General features: G+C 35.0%; 2 protein-coding genes across 20 annotated transcripts in view; both read left to right on the top strand.

Moving 5' to 3' along the window:
• si:cabz01076231.1 overlaps positions 1–23,167 on the top strand; it is a 758,238-nt gene that overhangs the window by 124,351 nt on the left and 610,720 nt on the right. The gene's annotated exons all lie outside the window — the stretch shown is intronic.
• Positions 10,843–23,167, top strand: part of ripk3 (receptor-interacting serine-threonine kinase 3) — a 42,790-nt gene continuing 30,465 nt past the window's right edge. For all 19 annotated transcript variants that reach the window (XR_012382959.1, XR_012382958.1, XR_012382955.1 and 16 more), the window contains exon 1: positions 10,843–11,153. Coding sequence is in view for 14 of the 19 variants with exons in the window: in XM_073907817.1 (XP_073763918.1) it covers positions 10,993–11,153 (161 nt within the window). In the remaining 5 variants the exon portion in view is untranslated. The remainder of the gene's footprint in view (positions 11,154–23,167) is intronic.

Here is a 23,167-nt window from a genome sequence, read left to right as displayed (position 1 = left end):
GAATGTGAAATTTGGCCAACAAAAAAACAAGGTTCATGAAATAAGTGTTATTTTCCTTTTCACAATCATGGAAAACAAAGATAACATTATTATATGTAAATTCAAAATCTGCCTTCACATAAACTTTTATAAAATCAAGATCATCACACCAAAATGTCATTGAATGAGGGCAAGTCCAAAAATAAATGAACAGACGTCTCAGGATTCACTAAGCAAAATTAACAGTTAGTGTTATCATTCTTAAGTCTTTTAAGATTACACTTGTCTGGATAGCATCTATGAATCAGATTAAAGGAAACTTCTCTTATTTTGTTTGTTATAAAGAATTTGTGCGGTGATGACCGAACATTCTTCCAGGAAATATCATTCACAAAACCACTCCAATATGACATTACATAAGGCACAGTAACAAAATCTTCCTGAAACAGGGCTCTTATTTTCTTATTGCATTTTGATTTAGATAAAGAAAGGCAGTTTTTACTAATAAATGTTTTCCAAAGGTCCACTGAATGACAAGTAATTGGAAATGAAAGTCCTTTAAAAAGCATAAAAACACCTTGTGGAATAGTATCAGCAACAATAGCGAAGTCTTTAGGGCTTACGGGTATCCCGTGCTTAACTAAAAATTCAGAGTAGTTACAAAGTAAACCCCTATCGTTGAAAAGTTGAGACACATAAATTATATTATTTTTAAACCAGTTATTGAAGAATAGAGATTTGTTTTTATACAAGATGTTCTTATTATTCCAAATGATATAGGCTATGAATGAGGTGTAAAATTATGTTTAAATATGAGGGACCAAGTTAAATACAATTACCTATGAAAATGGAACAATTTTATGGGGATTTTCATAATATTATAATTACAAATTAATTAAAATTTTAATCCACCTAATTTGGAAAAAAATACATTAGGGATCAGATTCCATATAGACAATGGGTTATTGAGACAGTTATTTATATAATTTATTTTAAAGGTATTGTTTAACGTTGTGAAATCAAGAAAGTTTAAGCCTCCTTTCTCTACAGTATTCCCGAGTACAGATTTCCTAATAAAATGAGTTTTATTCTTCCAAACAAAGTTAAGGAGCATATCAATTATTTAAAGAGTGGCTGAATCAACATTTAAGGAGAGAGCAGCGTATGTTAACCTTGATAAACCTTCAGCTTTAAATAGTAAAATTCTACCCTTTAAGGACAGATCACGTTGGAGCCACATATTAAGTTTTTTCTTTGTTGTTTCAATCATTGGATTAAAATTTAAAGTGCCTCTTTCTAATTCATTTTTTGTTATTATAATACCACTCACTACAACGTGTGCTTTAGGCCATAGATATATACATTAGATGTCGCCTGGCCTATTGTTGTCTATTGGATAGAATGCGTCAATATCGCCGCCATCTTGCTACAGGGTAGCGCTCGATCCTTTAAAATGAATGCGGGACCAAGGTACAGTGGAGGACTGTGGCCATCCAAAGCCAGAGATATACACATATATCTATGATCGGGAGTTTTCCTGGATGTTAGTATGTAATTTTTTTTTCTAATTACGAAAATTATAATTTTACATCAAAAAAAGCAAAAAGCTTGTGTTTGTGTGTACAGAAATGTTCTATCCACCCTCCCTGTTAAATCTGATCTAATCATGTCCTGAAACACAGCTCCTCTCCTGCTTTCACTGCTCATACTGACGGAGGAAGCGATTCGTTTGTGAATGAATCTCTGTTATGAACGACTCTTTCACTAACGTTAGCCGACAATAACACAAGTTTCTGGCAGAGCAGCATCTCGTTGTCATATTTCTTTTGCATTGTTTGCTGATTTTATTCAACAAAACTAGCATAAGCCGAGTGTTTAGTGCGAGTTGGAGCTGCTTTGCCGTATGGTGAATGCAGTAAGTGACTGTTATCATCAATAACGTTACCTGATTAGCACAACAGTTCAGAACATACAAAAACAGAAAAAACTTAATATTACCTATCAAATGTTCTGCCTTTGTGCTTTGTTTTCTTTGTTTGCTCGTTACTACACCCGTAGACAGCGCTAAAGTCCCGCATATCCACGTAATGACACTGTCTTGACTAGTGCGGTTGAATGATGTTTGTCCTTGGAGCACTGTACCAATGTGGCGGCGCTATTGACGCATGCTCAGGGTTCCTATGCGAGATCTAGTGTATATATCTATGCTGTAGGCTACAGGTGTGTCGACGCCAAGCGGCAACATCCCGCTCTCCCTCGTGAAGCCAATACGGAAGTAACTAAAACTGCAATTCATCGACTCGCCTTGGGGGGCTGGCTCCAGGAAGTGCAGGTCATTTCTGAATGCAATGGGAAATTGGCCTTTTTTACAGCTGATAAAAACATGTTTAAAGCCTGGTACATTTGATGGTTTTAGTGCATATAGCTAGCGTTACCCTTCATGACAACTCTGAGGGGGGTGAATTTTTTTATAACTTATTCGTTTGGTTTATATTAATGATTTTTTCTTTTGCATAATTAAGGGAGTGGTCACTTGAGTGACAGCCGTGATTGACAGTTTGTCAGCTGCAGCTAGCCCGCGTGGTCGCGTCACGTCTGCTAATTCCGTCTAATGAATATGGCTTCTGCAGTGTTTGTGCTTTAGTTGTACATGGTTTTATGCAGTCTGTTCAATTTGTTGGTTTTATTTCTTACATTTATTAAATAATATGGCTTGTTGTGCAGTTAATTGTACTAACAGACCGTCCAAGACGGGTCTCCATTTTTTCCGGTGAGTGATATTCTAGTACAATGTTAAACAAAAATGCATGCAATGATGTCTTAAATAATTAATTATTTAGAACTTTATTTTAAAATTTACTGGATTAAATCCTTCATATTGTGAGTAATGTTAGCTGCAGGCTTAAACCAGAAGATATCTGAAACGATAACGGTAATATGCGCCTGCTTTTCAAAAATAAAGTTGGCTTAATGATTACTAATATTGTACAAACGTGATATTATATTGTACAAACGTGATATTATATTGTAGGAACGTGAAAAGTATATTGTACAAACGTGATATTATATTGTACAAACGTGATATTATATTGTAAGAACGTGAAAAGTATATTGTACAAACGTGATATTATATTGTACAAACGTGATATTATATTGTAAGAACGTGATATTATATTGTACAAACGTGATACTATATTGTAAGAACGTGAAAAGTATATTGTACAAACGTAAAATTATATTGTACAAACGTGATATTATATTGTACAAACGTGATATTATATTGTAAGAACGTGATATTATATTGTACAAACGTGATATTATATTGTAAGAACGTGAAAAGTATATTGTACAAACGTGATATTATATTGTACAAACGTGATATTATATTGTACAAACGTGATATTATATTGTAAGAACGTGAAAAGTATATTGTACAAACGTGATATTATATTGTACAAACGTGATATTATATTGTAAGAACGTGAAAAGTATATTGTACAAACGTGATATTATATTGTACAAACGTGATATTATATTGTAAGAACGTGAAAAGTATATTGTACAAACGTGATATTATATTGTAAGAACGTGAAAAGTATATTGTACAAACGTGATATTATATTGTACAAACGTGATATTATATTGTAAGAACGTGATATTATATTGTACAAACGTGATACTATATTGTAAGAACGTGAAAAGTATATTGTACAAACGTGATATTATATTGTACAAACGTGATACTATATTGTAAGAACGTGAAAAGTATATTGTACAAACGTGATATTATATTGTACAAACGTGATACTATATTGTAAGAACGTGAAAAGTATATTGTACAAACGTAAAATTATATTGTACAAACGTGATATTATATTGTACAAACGTGATATTATATTGTAAGAACGTGATATTATATTGTACAAACGTGATATTATATTGTAAGAACGTGATATTATATTGTACAAACGTGATATTATATTGTAAGAACGTGAAAAGTATATTGTACAAACGTGATAAAGCTCTTTTTTTTTACCTGGGTGGCAGCTCTACGCTTCCGTAGAAGATGAACAAACAATCCTACCAAAAACTTGCAAAATCAGCCGGATCAGAACTCTGCATCTCGACCTGTAGCCGCAGGAAAGGGTGTTCAGCTGCTGGACGCACCATGAGTGAGAGACTGCGCTAAGCCAGTGGATTTAATAATGTTCCTCCACAAACACACGTAGCCTAATCTTGGTGCGTAAAGGGTTTTTTAAATTATAAATAAATATTAATTAAACCATATAATCATAATGTAGACAGAGTATACAGGCTAATGGTGGCATTATTCTTTTATTATTCAGCTTCACCGCCGCCTTAATGCCAGATTGTGAAGAGAAGTGGAGAAACAACTTGCACAGCCTTTATCTTAATTTCGTTATTGCCAAAATACCCGTCATCATTTAGAGTTTATTTTAATTTGATTTGTTAAGCAAGTTTACTTTTCATTGGTGTGTAGGCTAATTTAAAGGCTAAGTGTACCTAGACCTATAGAGTGCTGAGATGTTACGATGTTACAGCTGTAGGACTTATTTTATTTCTTTGTTCCAACTTTCAAGTGGCCTATAGTCTACGCTTGTTACGAATAAATGATGTTAAAACATATAAATGACTCATTCTTAAAAAAAAATGCATTAGAGCTGTGTGCATGAGCACATTTTAATGTAGGCTGTGACCGGGTTTGGGCTGTATAAAGCTGTCAATCAAAATGTACCTGTCGGACTCGGGACCTATCGGGTATAACTGCTGTTCCGCGGGAGCCGGCCAGATTTCTTACGGTGTGGGAGTAAATTTCTGAATAAATCGCGGGAGAGATGTGTGTGTGTGTGTGTGTGTGTGTGTGTGTGTGTGTGTATTAATATTAACTAATACTTTTGTTCCAATATAAATGTTATACTCACAATACTTTAGATAATGTTAACAAGCTCAAATTAAATGGATTACTAAATGTTGAACTATTATTAATAAATACATTATTGTGTTAGTAAATAAACCCAAGTCACATTTTACTAGCATTACTTATCACATTTCAACCAGTAAACAATATCAACTGCCAACATTGAACATACAACTGTTAATTGTTGATATAAAAAATATTTAATTTAAGAATTTTATATAAAGAATACTTTTTGATGTTAACAATTAAATAGTTGATATCAACAATTCAGTTATTTCAAACGAAAGAAATATAATGAATGCTGAATGTTGAAATCAATAAAGCATATCCTAAGAATAAGTCAAAACGGCTTGCCACAGAGAGCCATAATAATATCAACAACATTTATTATTTTAAGTTTTGTTGTGTAGTTTCAGGTTAATTTACCTCGATAGTACGCTGAGATGTTCAAATGATTCAAATGTCGCGGGTGGTGGGATGGTCTCTATGGTTTCAGCAAACAGTCATCTTAACTCCGCCTAAGATCCGCCTCTGCCCATTTTCGAGTATCCGGGAATGACGCACTTCCAAGATGGCGACGGCTGACCACGCCTACAGTAAGCTTCATTTGCGCTCTTCAGAAACCTATGGGTGACGTCACGGACACTACGTCCATATTTTTTACAGTCTATGGTCGACGAGGAGGAGAAGCCAAGATGGCGGAGAGAGCGGATGTGTTGTGCTTTTGAAGAACGTCCAAAGTTTTGTCACACACAGTTAGAAAAGATTATGTAATACAGTTGCCATAATATTTGGTTACCGCATGTATATAGTTTACAAATAGGATTTTACGAACCTGTTTTTGTTGTTAAGTGCAGATTTCGGAACTCAATATTAACATGGAGACAAACTCAACGAGTGAACTGTGTAACACGGAAGAAATGGAGGTAAATACTGTCAAAGATAAGAGAGTTATTCAAGACACACACTCATACTCCTGTAAAGCGTATAAGGATGGTAATGGGGTGTGTGATTCTAGTCCCAACACACCGGACAAAAAACTCTCAAAGAAAGCACGCAAAGAACAGATACAAGTAAATTCTGATCCTTCTCTGACTGAAATACAGGACAATATAATCCGTGTTATTTCTGCCAAAATCAACGAAAGAGCAGATATTACTGATGAAGCTGTGAAACACAATACGATGCAAATCGAGGGTCTTAAAAAATCGCTGGAATTCTGTCATCAAGAAGTAGTCGATCTGAAAAAAGAAAACGCTACAATGAAGATACGAGTGGAAGAAATGCAAAAGAAAGTCAGTGAAATGGAGCAAAAAGTAAACGATACGGATCGATATAGCCGCCGGTACAATCTTCGGATCTATGGAATGAAGGAAGAGCGGGAGGAAAACGTCAAAGCAAAAGTGGAAACAATTTGCCGTGCAGTAATTCCAGGCAGCGATGGAGAAGAAGTCAGAGTAGCAGTAGACGTGGCTCATCGTATTGGAAGAATAGACAGCGGAGGAAAAAACAAGTTTCCAAGACCTGTGATCGTCAGATTTATGTCTAGATCAGCTAGAGACACTTTCTGGAAGGGCGCCAAGAACAACGAGTTTCTCAAAAGCACGAATCTTCAGGTGAAAGAAGACCTAACAGCTGATGACAGGGCAACGCGTGCTCGTCTGTGGCCGTTTGTTGAACAGGCAAGGAAAAATGGGGAGAAGGCTTATTTAGTAGGTAACAAAGCATTTGTGAATGGAAAAGAAATCAAAGGCTGATCATTTAGTGACTTCAAATGTCATCAAAAGTATAGTCAGAGACTTGAGATATTGGCTGTTCATTTACTTTACATGACTTCTTGAATTACTACTGAAATTAAGAGAAGATGGGTTAATGCACTTATTGTTGATGATAAATGCAACATGTAGCTTCAGTGGGTGACACTTTATGTTCTTGTTAAGAGCACTCAGCATACGTTAATTTGTTAATTGCAATCGGTTATTGTTCATGTCAATTTCAATTTTTTCGATTAATGCCAGAGGTATAAGAAACCTGTTGAAGAGGAAATCTTTATTTTTGTTTTGTCAGAGTAAAGGTGCAGATTTTTATTTTATTCAGGAGTCCCATGCTTGTGAAGCAGATGTAAACTTTTGGAGGAGTCAGTGGGGGAATGATGTTTGGTTTTCATTTGGTACTAACCATTCAGCTGGGGTACTCGTATTAAAAGGTCAATTTAAAGGTCAAGTTCTCGGTAAGCAAATAGATACGGAAGGAAGATGGTTAATTTTACATGTTAGTATAGATCTTTCCCAATTTATTATAGTAAATGTTTATGCCACAAATAATAAGCAAAATAATAATCACTTGTTTACAACAATTGAGAGTAAAATTAATCAAATAAGTTCTAAATATCCTTATGCAACAATTATTTGGGGTGGGGATTTTAATACTGTTATGGATGAAGAAGTTGATCGTTGGCCCCCCCAAAAAAATAAAAAAACCTCTGTATTAAAAAGTGTATGTGCGAGAATGGATTTGTTAGATATCTGGAGATATACTTACCCAGATCAAAGAATGTATACTTGGACTAATAATGACCTGACAAAACAGTCACGTATTGATTTCTGGTTAATCTCTGCAATAAATAAAGATGATGTTGAATTAGTGAAAATTGATACTTCAGTATTAACAGATCATAAGGCTATAATGATTAAGATGAACAAAGATGGAAAAAGAACGACCATTTCTAAAACAAACTATTGGAAATTAAATAAAACCTTGTTAGAAAATGAATGCTTTAAAAAGCAGTCCATTGATATTATACAAAAATATTGGAAAAAAGCAAGTATTGTTAAAAAATTTGGTCACAATTGGGAATTAATGAAATTTGAAATAAGAAATATAGCCATAAATATAGGGAAAAATATTGCTAAAGTTAAAAAAGCAAAAGAAAACAATTTAATAGAAGAAATTTTGAAATTAACAAGTAAAAAAAATCTAACAAATGAAGAAATCAAACAACTAACTTCTTTACAGCTACAGTTAGATACAATTTATTTAGACAAAGCCAAAGGTGCCTTTGTAAGAAGTAGACAAAAGTGGATTGAACAAGGAGAAAAAAATACTAAATATTTTTTTAATTTAGAAAAACGTAATAACGAAATGTCTTCTGTAAGTAAACTCATGATTAATAACAGTATATGTGAAAGTAATAAAGAAATTGCTGAGTATGTCACACAATTTTATAAGAATCTATATACTTCAGAACCTTACGATGAAAAAGAAGCTGAACTGTTATTAAGTAAAATATCTGATACAACCAAAATTATACAAGAAGACTTTAAATTACTTTGTGACCAAGAAATTAATTTACAAGAGATAAATAAATGTATTTCGGGATTGAAGGATAATAAATCTCCAGGAAACGATGGATTGACAAGTGAATTTTACAAAATGTTTATAACACAGTTATCTCCTTTTTTAGTTGCAATGTTTAAAGAATCCATTACTTGTGGGGAACTACCAGCAACTCTTAAACAAGGTATTATAACAATAATCCCTAAACCCAATAAGGATAAACTTTATATTGATAACTGGAGACCGATTACTCTTCTGAATAACGATGCAAAACTTTTTGCTCTTGTTTTTGCAAGAAGATTAAAAAAGGGTCTGGAGGAGATTATTGAAGAAGAGCAATCTGGTTTTATGACCGGAAGACATATAAGTAATAATATTAGGTTAATTTTAGATATGATTGATTATAATTATTATATACCAAATGACTCTTTTATTTTATTTATAGACTTTTATAAAGCATTTGATACTGTAAGTCATGAGTTTCTGTTTAGATGCATTAAACATTTTGGTTTTGGTGAATACTTTGAAAAAGCTGTTAGAACTATTTACAATGGATGCAATAGCTCAGTTAAATTATCTGCAGGTACAAGTGGTAGATTTGAGATTAATCGAGGTATACAACAGGGTAGCCCTTTATCTCCATTTTTGTTTTTATTAGTCACACAAATTATGGCCCTATATATTAAAAAAGCAGATTTTGAAGGTATACATGTATTTGGAAAGGAATTTAAATTATCCCAACTAGCAGATGATACTACTATTTTTCTTAAAAATAATTTAGAAATATTAAAAGCAGTTAACTGTGTAAAAGAATTTTCCTTAGTTTCAGGTCTTAAAATGAATATTAATAAATCTGTGTTATTTCCAATTAAATCATGCAATTTGACAGAATTACATAGTATCCCTATTAAAGATACAGTTAAATATTTAGGGGTTGTCATTCATAAAGAAGAAAATGAACGCAATAAGCTTAATTTTCAACCCATAATAAATAAAACTAAGACTAGATTTAATATATGGCTTCAAAGAGATTTATCCCTGAATGGTAGGGCTTTACTGTCCAAAGCAGAAGGTATATCAAGATCTGTCTATGTGTCTTTAGCTCTAGAGATGCCATCAAATGTATATAAAGAATTAGACAAAGTACTATTTAATTTTTTATGGAGAAATAGACATCACTATTTAAGAAAGGAAATTATGTGTAAACAAAAATGCAATGGTGGGTTATCTGTATTAAGTTTTGAAACTTTAAACAATACATTCAAAATTAATTGGTTAATTAAATTCATGAAAGAAAAGGACAGTATGTGGTATACTTTTCCAAAACATATATTTGACATGATTGGGGGTATAGAATTTCTGTTGAGTTGTGATTTTAAAATTGACAAACTTCCAGTGAAATTAGCTAAATTTCACAAACAAGCTTTATTAGCGTGGATGCTGGTATTTAAACACAATTTTTCTCCAAACAAATATATTATATGGAATAATAGATGTATCCAATATAAAAATAAATCTCTCTTCTTCCAAAAATGGTATGAAAATGATATTGTATTAGTTAGACAACTTCTTAATTTAAACGGTAATTTGTTATCTTACAGTGAATTTTTAGAAAAATTTGGTTTTCCAGTTACTCCAAAAGAGTATGCTATTGTATTTGATGCCATATCTCAACAGCTTCTTCATTTTATAAGAGCGTATGGAAATAGATCTTTTGAAGGAAAATATGTTAAAGAAAACCTTTTTTTAGGAGATATTGATATTATTAAACAAAGTTATACTAATAAATATATTAGAAATCTTATAACAGGTGATACAGTTGTTTATAATAATTTAAAATGGACCAATGTATTCATAAATATAAATTGGAAAAAAGCTTGGCGTTCTTGTGAAATATATTGTATAAATAACAAAGTAAAAGAAGTTACATTTAAAATTTTACATAGTATATATCCAGTTAAAGAGGTTTTGGAGAGATTTAATTTGGATATCGATTATTTCTGTGATTTTTGTTGTATGGAAAAGGAATCTATTGTCCACATGTTTTGTGATTGTATATATACAAGGATTTTCTGGGTGGATGTGGAAAATTTTCTAAGAAGGAAAACAAATATTGTGTTTAAGTTAAAAAAAATTTGATATTTGCATTTATTATTTTAATACATGTAAAAAAATTACCTTTCTGGTACAACTTTTTATTATTTTGGGAAAGTTTCATATACAAAAAAAAAATGGACTGGATCAAAGCCAAATTTTGTTCACTTTCTTCAAGAGACTAAGGACTACTGCACAAGTTTGAAAAACATTGTTAATAACAAAGCAAAGAAGACTTGTAATATTTTTAAGGAATATAAGATTTTTATTTACTGAATGTTTTTTATTTATTTTTTTATTTTATATATATCAATATACACTCTGGCATGTATTTTGTTCTGTATAGTATTGTATAGTTATGTACTTGTTAATAAAAAAAAAAAAAAAAAAAAAAAAAAAAAAAAAAAAAAAAAAAAATCTTAAATAAAAAAAAAAAAAAAAAAAAAAAAAAAAAAAAAAAAAAAACAGTCTATGGTCGACGCGCATGTGACGTCACACTGTCGTGAGTTTGTTTTGATGGGGAAGTGAAACTATCTTCCCTAAGAAACTATATTCAACGAGGAACTGACTCTAGATAAAGGCTCCAGCGTCCAGCAGAAGATGACATGAGCTGCTTTCAGCCGGTTTAACCGAGTAGAGGAGCGATGGACGGCGGAGAGATGCGCTTCCGCGTAAGTGTGGTTCGGGACGACTGTCTGGACCGGTTTCTGAGAGTCGGTTCCGGTGGATTCGGTCAGATATTTCGCGCCAGACACACGCTATGGGGGACCGACGTGGCCGTCAAGCTACTGCATTATAAAGAAGGGTAAATATACTCTATATTATTATTAAGAGACTGTCAACTAATGAGGTTTTTACTTAGTTAAAAATTGTATATTTTAGTCTATTGTGTTTTAAATTATACATATTGTGCCTTAAAATCAGACACAGTCTATTTTTATTAATTTTAAGTTTTATTAGGCTATTATTGTTGTTGTTGTTGTTATTAATACTATTATTTTTAATGTATTCTATCTAAGTAATGGAGCTGATGGGGAACTATATGGGAAGTTATGCTGTTACATCACGTGAACACTGAATCCACACTAAACAGCTTGACATAATTGACCATAATTAAAGGGACAGTTCACCCATAACATAATAATCATCATTTATTTTTAAGTTTGAGTTTCTTCTGTTGAACACAGAAAGATATGCTGAAGAATCAGCCATATACTTCCATTGCATTTTTTGTTTTTTACTATGGATGTCAAAAGCTACGTTTCCATCCACCTTTGTTTATTGGCATTCTGTATATGCACATTCAAAAATTTAGTTGATGGAAACACCAAGATGCCAATACATTTTAAAGATGCAGCTAAAAAATGAATGCGAATAACTGAGCAGGATAATCCTTTCATTCGATAAGAAAAGATGCACATAAACTATGATGGAAAGATTTCACTGGACAAATTCCAGCATGTATATTAAACAAGGTCATGTGATTTTGTTATAAGAGATCATGTGGTGATGAACATGTGTGTGTATGGATAAAGCAGCAGGCTGAGCACACTGGAAAACATCTGAACTGTTGTTTTCTCAATCTAAAACACCTGAACCATCTCAGTATTGATTAATATATTATTAATGACCTCCAGAATTATCAGGAGCATCTGTGCTCCCCGTCTTACGCTTTCAAACGCCACACGTGTTCATTTTGTGTTAGCATCGTTTTCTGAGGCGCAAGTCATTTATTAAATAAAGAAAGGATTGAGGCAGCTTCTCTTATCGCAGTAAATTCTGTTTTTACTGTTGATATTTGACACCAGATAATCAGGAAGTGAGGATATGGTTAGCTTTGACCCGTTGGATGGAAACGCTGCTTTATTCACATGTCTTCTATGCAATAATGCAGTTTTGCACAACATAGCTGGGAAACAGGGCTAATGGCTGCTTTTTCCAGCATCTTTCAGAATATCTTACATTTTGTGTTCAACAGAACACAGAAACTCATACAAGTTTAACTTTTCCCTTGAGTGAGAAAGTGATGAGGAATGGGTTACTGTCCCTTTAAGGTAAATTTCTACTGAATGGTTAATATTAATAATAAAATAATACAAAACACAGAGTTAGAGTAAATCAAATAAAGGATTTTGACTGTTTTTTTTTTTTTACTGTTTTTCATGTTTTACTTTCTTGAATATCATTACTTTAATTGCATTGTATAGCATATAATAATCATAAATTTGGCTATGCGTGTGTAATACATAGGTTTTTTTTTGCTTTAAATATTGTTGAGAATCTGGCTCAATGCAAGCCATTGAAATGAACGGGTTTCATAGTGTAGGGCGTTCTGCGTCTGGTGTGAAAGCTCCAGGGGCCTCATGTATGAAGACTTGCTTTGAATTTATACTTAAACATTATGTACAAAGCTGTAAATGTGCGTACACAGTAAAAAAATCAGATGTATGAAACACTGCGTACGCAGAATCACACGCATATTCTCTTTGTACATCTGAATTAACATGCACGAGCGCAAAACCCCTCTTTGCCTCCTCCCCGTATGAATATGGTAATGACTATTGTTTTTTTTTTCGATACTGGTGATAAATCGATACTTTTAAAAGGGTACCGGTGCCAAAATGGTGCTTGAACCGATACTTTTTAGCCACAAAATTATTTGACAAAAAATTTATAAATTATATATATATATATATATATATATATATATATATATTAGGGGTGTCACGATTTAGATTTTTAATCAAAATCGATCGAAATTTGGGACTTCCGGTTTGGCAATGTGAGAAGACGACGCCTATCAACAGAGCTCCCGATCATTTCTGATAATATAACTTTAAATAGTGGCATTTAAATAATCTAAAACGTTTTTTTTAAGTGTTAAAACAGTGCTTAACACGAACGTGTCGAGACTACATGATGAGCAAGAATAAATCAGCCGCAAATGCCCCGCCAACGACGAGAACCAGCGTGGCTAGCAAATTAGCCACGATGGCTACCGCGGCCAAATCCGAAGAAACCCAAGAAGACGATAACGGCGTAACAATGAGCCAACTCGTAGCAGAACTAACAAAGCAACGAACCTCGATAAAAGAAGACATCTCAGCTCTGATTCAAGAATCAATAGTGTCTCTTCAGACATCGGTCAATGCCTTGACGGAAACGATGGCGAGTTTCCAGTCTCGCTTATGCGCCACAGAGACACTCGCGAGCGAAAACTTTTCAGCGCTGGCTGCGGCCGAAAAAACTATTAAAGCCCTGAAAGAGCAAAACACGACACTATTGGATCGAGTGGACGACTTGGAAAACCGGTCGCGGAGAGCAAATCTCAGGATTTTAAATATCCCGGAGAACAGCGAGAAAGGTCAGCCGACTGTTAAATTTGTGTCCGAGATGCTAATGGAAATCATGGGTGAAGAAGTCTTCGAAAAACCTCCAGAATTGGAACGAGCACACCGTTCGCTCGGTCCAAAACCACAGGATGGCCGACCTCCTCGACCACTTGTCGTGTGTTTTCACAGATTTCAAGAGAAAGAAAAAGCATTAAGATGGGCCAGGCAGAATGAGGTAAAATACAAGGGCTCGACTTCGAGGATTTATCCTGACATCTCCGCCGATCTCGCCAGAAAGCGTGCCATGTTCAAAGATGTCAAACAACTGCTGTATCAAAAAAAGGTACGATTCCAGTTACTGCATCCTGCACGGCTACGAGTTCATTATGAAGAACAAACTTTCCTTTTCGATACGCCAGAGAAAGCGCAGCAATTTTTCGACCAGCGGATTGCTACACATGATAACTCTTGACTTCACAAACACTGTGAACTGATGAAGGATCACGTTGACTTTCAGACACTGAACTTGTAAGATACATAATATATTTAACTGGGCTGCTATGCAGATTGTTTAATATAAATAGATATCCGCGTTGAACAATTCCGCAGTAAGTTGAGATATGTTTTATCTAACTTTATTATTAAGGGAAACGTGTCTTATTATTATTTAAGATCTGCAGATACTTTATTTTTATTTATTTTTATTATGCAGCACTGTATTTATTAACGGTACTTAAACACATTTATTTGTAAGTTTGATTGGTCACTTTATGCCTAACTTATATTACTTTGGGAGCTTTGAGGAGAATAGAAGCACATAGACTTGGAATATCGGGAGCAGAGAGAAGTTTGTGAACTGCGGTTTGTCATTGTTCAAAGGGCAAATCTAGATTGTATTATAGTTTTTGTTGTTTACCAAGGTTCAACCACGTTATGTCGTTATTTTTATTATAATTTTTTTTTTCTTCTTTTTTTTTTTTTTTTTTTTTTTCTCTCCCCCCAACTCCCCAACCCACACCCAATATACAAAGTTTGGGTACATAGCTGTTGAATAAAAATGGCAAACACAGGCGATAAAGAAAACACAAAAAGTTCAGCAGTACGCTTTGTTAGCTGGAATGTTAGAGGGTTAAACGGACCAGTGAAAAGAACTCGCATATTTACACATATTAAAAAATTAAAAACAGAAATAGCCTTTCTACAGGAAACTCACTTGCGTATTGAAGACCATAATCGACTTAGGAAAAATTGGGTTGGTCAGATTTATCACTCCAGCTTTAATCACAGAACAAGGGGAGTTGCAATCATAATCCACAAAAAAATACAATTCATTGCATCTGAAACTATTTCAGACCCTCAAGGACGATATATTATTGTATCCGGGCACCTTTTTGAGGTACCAGTTGTCTTGGTCAGTGTCTACGCACCCAACTGGGATGACGTTAACTTTGTGAAAAAACTTTTTTCCTTGTTACCAGATTTAAACTCTTTCCATCTCATACTTGGTGGAGATCTGAATTGTGTAATGGATACAACTATGGACCGTTCCAACCCTAAAATTGTACCTCTTTTAAAAATGTCTCAAATATTTGCCGGATATATGAATCAGATTGGCTGCATAGATCCATGGAGGTTTTTATTTCCAGATAAAAAGGTATTCTCATGTTTTTCACATGTTCACCAGACGTATTCGCGGATAGATTATTTTTTTGCTGATAAAAGACTTATCCCGGCAATAAAAAACATAGAATACTCAACTATTATTGAATCCGATCATGCCCCTGTAATTTTTGATATTTGTTTTTCATATAACTATACAACAAGACCAGTATGGAAGCTAAACACAACCTTACTCTCAGACTCAAACTTTTGCAAATTCATATCTCGTGCAATTGACAATTTTTTAATAAATAATAAATCAGACTCGATATCACCATCACTATTATGGGAAACGTTTAAGGCGGTAATAAGGGGAGAAATAATATCATACTCAACCTCGCGTAATAAGGAGAGGAAACAAACTGAGGAGAAACTTATTGAATCAATACAGAAAATCGACCGCCAGTATGCTGATACCCCAACACCCGAACTGTATAGAGAAAAACTTAGTTTAAAGACAAAATATGAATTATTATCAACTGAAAAAACAGAACGTAACTTATTTTTTGCACGTGCTAGATTTTATGAACACGGCGATAAAGCAGGCCGTCTTCTCGCCCAACAATTAAAAAGTAAATCGGCATCTCGGCTCATCCCAAAGATTAAGAATACAAAACAAGACATTACAGTAGACCCACAAGAAATAAATAATATTTTTTATAAATATTACTCTAACCTGTACACCTCAGAATTCCCACAAGAAGACAGTCCCATGTCAACATTTTTATCTAATATTAATCTACCCACTGTTAAAATGGATCAAAGAAAGAACATGGATGAACCTTTACAACTTCAAGAAGTGGAAAATTCAATTAAAGCTATGCAGATTAGTAAAACCCCTGGACCAGATGGATTTCCCATTGAGTTTTACAAAAAATTTTCCTCACAAATATGCCCTTTACTGTTAAATATGTTTAACCACTCGTTTGAACAAACCAAATTACCTCCAACCCTTACACAGGCCCATATTACAGTTCTCCTGAAACCAGATAAAGATGCCCTTTACTGTAGCTCTTATAGACCTATTTCCTTACTAAATGTTGACGTCAAAATTCTATCTAAATTGTTAGCCTCAAGAATAGAGAACATAATACCAGAAATAATTTCACAAAACCAGACAGGCTTTATAAAGGGACGCCACTCATTCATTAACATCAGAAACCTCCTCAATGTTGTGCACTCTCCTGCATCAGAGGATAGTCCTGAAGTGATTATCTCTCTAGATGCAGAGAAGGCATTCGACAGAGTCGAGTGGAAATACTTATTTGCTGTAATGCACAAATTCGAATTCGGCTCAAAATCTATTTCTTGGATGCGCTTGCTTTATCATCAACCAAAAGCAGCCGTACTCACTAATAAAATAGTGTCTCAATATTTCTCCTTGTCTAGAGGAACACGACAAGGATGCCCCCTTAGCCCTTTGCTATTTATTTTGGCTATAGAACCATTGTCAACAATACTCAAATCATCACAATCCATCAGGGGTATTAAAAGAAGGGGTGTAGAGTATAAAGTCTCTTTGTATGCTGATGATTTGTTATTATATATAACTGACCCACTATCATGCATCTCTGAAATTGATAAAATATTAAAAGAATTCGGTAATTTTTCAGGTTATAAATTAAACTTCTCTAAAAGTATATGCTTCCCTATAAATAATATGGCAGTTAAAATTGCAGATACTGACTTACCCTTCTGTTTCTCCAAATCGGGATTTAAATACTTAGGAATTAATATTACCCGTTCATACACAGATTTATTCAAAGCAAATTATAGTCCTATACTTAAAAAACTAGAATTAGATTTCCAAAGATGGAATGTTATTTATTTGTCTTTAGCAGGTAAAGTCAACTGTGTTAAAATGAATGTACTACCCAGATTATTGTACTTATTTCAAAGCCTCCCAATTTTCTTGCCAAAATCTTTTTTTCAGTCGACCAATAGACTACTGTCTTCCTTTATATGGGGTGGCAAAAAGCCAAGAATACGCAGAGACTTTCTTGAAAGACCTAAAGGAGATGGAGGACTGGCTCTTCCAAATCTGTTAAACTACTATTGGGCAGCAAATTTACAGAAAATAATCTATTGGTTAAAGTTCCCACATACAGAATGGTGTGAAGCAGAAGCTAAGTCTTGCAAATCAACTTCCCTACCAGCACTTATTACAATGAAGACACCTTTCTCACCATCACAATATTCTTCGAGTCCAGTGGTAATTTCGACCCTCAAAATATATAACCAATTTAGACAAGCACTTCAATTCCAAGACTTTTCTTTAGAAACCCCCATATGCAATAATCATCTTTTTCCAGCAGCCAACCTAGATGCTACTTTTAAGAAATGGCAGGACCTGGGCATACTTACATGTAGAGATTTTTTCATTGATAATATTTTTGCCAATTTCAATGACATGAGTAAAAAATTTAATCTTCAAAAATCAGACTTTTTTCGATACCTCCAGGTTCGCCACTTTGTTCAGACCCAGTGCTCTGTATTCCCTCAAATGCCTGCTGAATCTGGACTGGATCTAATTTTAAAGACCCCTGTACACCCCAAAGGTCTCATTTCCAAAATGTATAACCTTATTATGACATTCCATAACACAACATTAGAGAAGATTAAAACGGAATGGATAGAAGAACTAGGAATTAATATTTCTGAAGAAACTTGGGATAAAGCAGTTAAAATTATAAACAAGACTTCATCATGTGCACGTCTTAATCTGATTCAGATGAAAATTCTTTACCGTATTCACTACAGCAAAACCAAACTGGCCAAAATCTACCCCAATATAGATGAAACATGCGATCGTTGCAACTCATGCAAGGCAGACCTGACCCATATGTTCTGGTCATGTGACAAACTGAGACGATTTTGGTCTTCAATATTTGAAATTTTAAACTCAGCCTTCAATTTAAGAATTCAACCAAATCCGGAAATGGCTATTTTTGGAGTAACAAATGAGGACATCCATTTAGCTAAAGAAATAGAAAACGCCTTTGCCTTTGTAACATTAATAGCTAGAAGAAGAATTCTTATGGAGTGGAAATCACCAATGCCACCTAAACTGTCACTTTGGCTTAGTGATGTAATGCTATTTTTGAAAACAGAAAAAATTAAATATTTTCTCAGAGGATCAACCAAAAAATTTTTCAAAACATGGGACCCTCTAATAATTCATATTGAGACTAATGTACTCCTCCAACCATAAATTCCCCACCCCCACCCACCCTTTTTTTTTTTTTTTTTTTTTTTTAATTTAATTTACTTATTTATTTTTTTTTTCATTTATTTATTTTTTCTGTAAATTTATTTTATTTTCATTTTTATTATTATTAATATATTTTTTATTTAATGCATTTCCTTTTCATCAAATTTATTTATTTATTTATTTTTTTTTTAATTTATTTATTTATTTTTTTTATTATGTCAATTTGTCTTTTCTTTTGTTCAATTTATGTATGGTTAAAAAAAAAAAAGAAAAAACGAAAATACCTTTGTAATTGAATACCTTTAATGTACTGTACCTTTTGTCAAAAACACAATAAAAAAAAAAAAAAAAAAATCGATCGAAATTTATGCTCAACTTCGATTATCGAATCAAAAAATAGAATCGTCGATACTGCCACGCCCCCATGTCACATTAGCTTGGCTTGCCAAGCGGGAAAAAAACACGCTTGTTGAAGTGCTTGTTAAACTGCAGACGCAGGAGACCCGTCGACAGAACTTAAATCCTCTCCTCTTTCAATGAAGTAGCCGGTGTGGAAGCATTTTGGATTTCCAGTGAGTTATGTTGACAACTATCGTGTTGTTGACAAAAAAAACACAGTTTGCAAGCTCTGCTATGTACGTATTACGGTTGGGATGATAGACGATGGGCGCATCGCGATCCTCCGCCCCGCACCCGTTGCAAATCCGTTCGCGAAAAATACACACTCAGGCCGTGTTTACACTGTCCTTGTTTTTAAATGGCATTTTAGAACGACAACGATTTGACATCCACACTGGTGTGTAGCATTTCTGAGCAGCCCTCCTTCCTCACTACCTCTGAAAACGCACATCACGTGACCACACACACTCATTCACACACAGATACAGACGCACACACATCGTCATGCGCTCGAGACAGCGGGTTCAGGCAGTCAGCGGGTCAGTAGACTGCTTCAATCTTTCACTCACTTGTACTTAGTCATTTTAGTGAACACCTCAGATGCTGTTGGCTGGTTCCTGTTGGTTGTGCACCTTTTTTACCGATGCCATTATAACGACACAGATCACTGCCTATTCACGAGTCCCGCAGAAAAAGTGATTGACAGGTGGTAATTATGTGTGTATCTTGCCTTTATTCATTTACTGTATGATTTGTTTATGGGTAAAACAAAGACCATGCAGGTCAGGTAGTTTAAACGGTAGGCTACAAATAATTAATTCGTTATTAATTAATTAATTATTCATAATCGAAAATCGAATCGAATCGTGACTTTAGAATCGAAAATGTAATCGAATCGAGGATTTGGAGGATTGTGACACCCTAATATATATATACATATTTATTTATTTATTTATTTATTTTTTCAAATAATTTTGTGGCTAAAAAGTATCGGTTCAAGCACCGTTTTAGCACCGGTTTTAAAAGTATCGATTTATCACTAGTATATATATATATATATATATTATTATAATTGAACATAAAGTAAATATTGTGCTGGATCGCCTTTATTTAATCACCCTAATTATACAAAGATAAACCAGGATCCTCCCTTTGCTATATTTCTTAGCTAGCGTTTAGTTAAAGGATCGTCTTTATAATGTATTTTGCAAAAGAATAAATCAGATTCATACTTCACCACACAGGGTAACTTGATAGGTTCTGGGAAAAGAAGTCAGTGTCCACTCCAGCGAAGAAAAGTAATAAAATACACTTTCATTAATACAATAAATCCAGTGAAAATGTAGAATAAACAAAAGACAAATAACAGAAACAAAACCCTACCCTCCGTTGAGGATAAAGGGTCCAAGATATTCAGTATACAGAAGTCAGAAAGCTCAAAGCTGGTGTGTACATTTCAGCTTTTATACTCTTGCATAGATAAGGATCAACTCTGAAACCGTGTTGGGGGACAGAAACAATGTTCACAAATCATCCATAAACACAGGTGCATAACCTAGTTAAATCAAACCTTCAAGGAGCATGCTTATCACTTGAACAGTAGGGAGACCCTTTAGGGCGGCAGATACGTAGTCATCCGAGTACATTATAAAACATAAATCAACATTTAGGCAGTTTTATTATCAGCCTTAATATATAGTGTGCCTACACATTTATGCACTTAGATTCATGTGTGTAAACTGAGCAGAGAGGTCAGCAAAAGTTTGAGCAGAGAGGTCAGCAAAAGTTCCTCCAGCTGGTTTGTTGGATCGGAGCGCCCTCTGTCCGAGACGCCTCTCCTTTCTCTTACGCTTGGCTTCATCATTAAAAGTGTGCAATTTTGGGAAAATTTTATATTCATAAATGCAAGTGCCTTAAAACCAAACCACTGTTTTTAGTTTTCCAAAAGGAATTTTGGCTATACTATAAATCTTTACAGCTGATAAAATCAAAATGTGGAAGAAGACTCTTTAGTCTATTGAAAAATTTAAAATTAATATAAGACCCGATGTAAATGTTTTTTTTTTCCTTTTTTGTGTGTCTTTTCTCTGGTTTAAGTAACTTTTTTTCATTTTGATTTACTATGTTATTAGCTTTATTATTTGTGCTCTGTTCTATAAATGTAGATAATAGTTGTTATTCAAATTTTGCCTTATTGTAATTGTGTTATGATGCAATAAAAAAAAAAAATCATTAAAAGTGTGCTTTTACACAAGGAATATCAGAATACATCAGTGATCTTTTGTGTCTCATATAATTAATATCATCAGACCAATCAGACACCACAACATCTATTCATATTTTATTTATTTGAATTGCATTAATACATTTCTTTTGATCATTTGTTTGTTAGCATGAATGCTATATTTGCATTATGCTATTAACATTACATTAGCTTACTACTGACCTGTGGAAAGGCTGTCATTAGAATCAGGGAGCACCTTTTTTCTGGGTTTGGGGCTTGTGACTACTTTTACATGGACATCAGTGATCTGATGATTTGCCTTAATCTGAATAAGACAATAATATGATTCAGGTGTTTACATGAGCTGCTTTATTAATGTTACATTCATGATTCCCAGTTACATCTTATAACACATAGATCCAGATGTCATCAGCCTATAAATAGCCGCTTTTCCACTGTCAGGCCAGTGCAAGCCAGGGCTTATATCGGGCCAGGCCGGGCCAATCGCCCGGGCGGTTGAGCAGTGAGGCCGAAATCATGTCACGTTTCCACTGTCGGGCTAGTAGCTCGCAGCGCGTCATGCAAACCCCGCCCCTTAGAACATCCCCCGAATCGAACGACACTCAATCCGCCCACTTCAGCGAGAATCATGCAGATAAAGCACACCATCACGAAACTATTAAAATTAGGACAACCAAAACAAACAAATGACAAGTTACTGTGCAGCAGTACAACGTATGTCTAATATACGCACATACCTGTGTGTTTTCATTCATCACATTCATTTACTCGCCGACTACTATTGGCATCGAAATCCAGTGGTCTCGCCACTAACGGAGGGACCCAGCGCAGGGAGCGCACACATCCATATTATAACACCACATATATAAAATTCTCCGTTAATAACTCGATATAAAATGTATTTTATAACATCCTCTAGACCAGGGGTCTCAAACTCAATTTACCTGGGGGCCGAAGGAGGCAAAGTCTGGGTGAGGCTGGGCCGCATAAGGGATTTCACAAAAAAAAAGTCCTCAAATGTCATTATTAACAGTTTTAATTATTTCTTCTGAACATGAAGTGTCCTGAACATTAATAGAACATTGAGGGAAGATTATGAACAGTTCTTCTGAACATGGCATCTTTTGCCTACTCCTTGCTGCCAGAGACTTGACAGCGCTTGGTGCAGATCTGCAGAGTGGATGCGCGCGTACTGAAGAGCGGTGTTATCGCGCGCGTACTGATCAGCGGTGTTATCGCGCGCGTACTGATCAGCTGTGTTGTCGCGCGCGTACTGATCAGCTGTGTTGTCGCGCGCGTACTGATCAGCTGTGTTGACGCGCGCGTACTCAAGAGCGGTGTTGTCGCGCGCCTACTGAAGGGCGGGACCGAAGGTGTGCCGCGTCGCGGGGGCACTTTTGATCATTTTGGAAGGGCACTTTCTATCCAAGACTAAAAAGGGCATGTGCACTGCCTCACCTAAAAAAAGGCGTATATATGTATAAATTAAACACCCCCACCCCACTCCAGTCACATCAGTCTGTACCAGTCTGTATCTACCTATAATATATATAAGATGCAGGCTGTAGCTAGGTAGGTGGCAGGCTGCAGATAGGTAGCTAAGTGGCAGGCAGGGGCGGGAACTGCTTACCTTGGTTAAGGCCGGCGCGAGTTCCCTCCTAACACTTTCCCGCCCGTCACAGCGTCTAACAAAGGGGCGGGGTGCGTGGTGACGTCACCGGCATCCCCGCCCCTTTGTTTACACGGCGGGCGGGGAATGCCATTGACCGCTGTGTATGGATAGAATCAGCGGAGCGGGGAGCGCTCTCTCTCCCCGCTCCGCTGATTCTGTCAGTGTACAGCGGTCGGCGCGGGCCACAAAATATTGCACTGAGGGCCGCAAATGGCCCGCGGGCCGCGAGTTTGAGACCCCTGCTCTAGACAGACGCTGTTTTTTTCCCTATAGGCCTTATGACACTTAATAGGTATTTCCC

The sequence above is a fragment of the Danio rerio genome, chromosome 7 (assembly GCF_049306965.1).
Source record: "Danio rerio strain Tuebingen ecotype United States chromosome 7, GRCz12tu, whole genome shotgun sequence".
Lineage (NCBI taxonomy): Eukaryota > Metazoa > Chordata > Actinopteri > Cypriniformes > Danionidae > Danio > Danio rerio.
The sequence above is the reverse complement of the archived record's forward strand: the minus strand, read 5'-3'. Positions and strand labels throughout refer to the sequence as shown.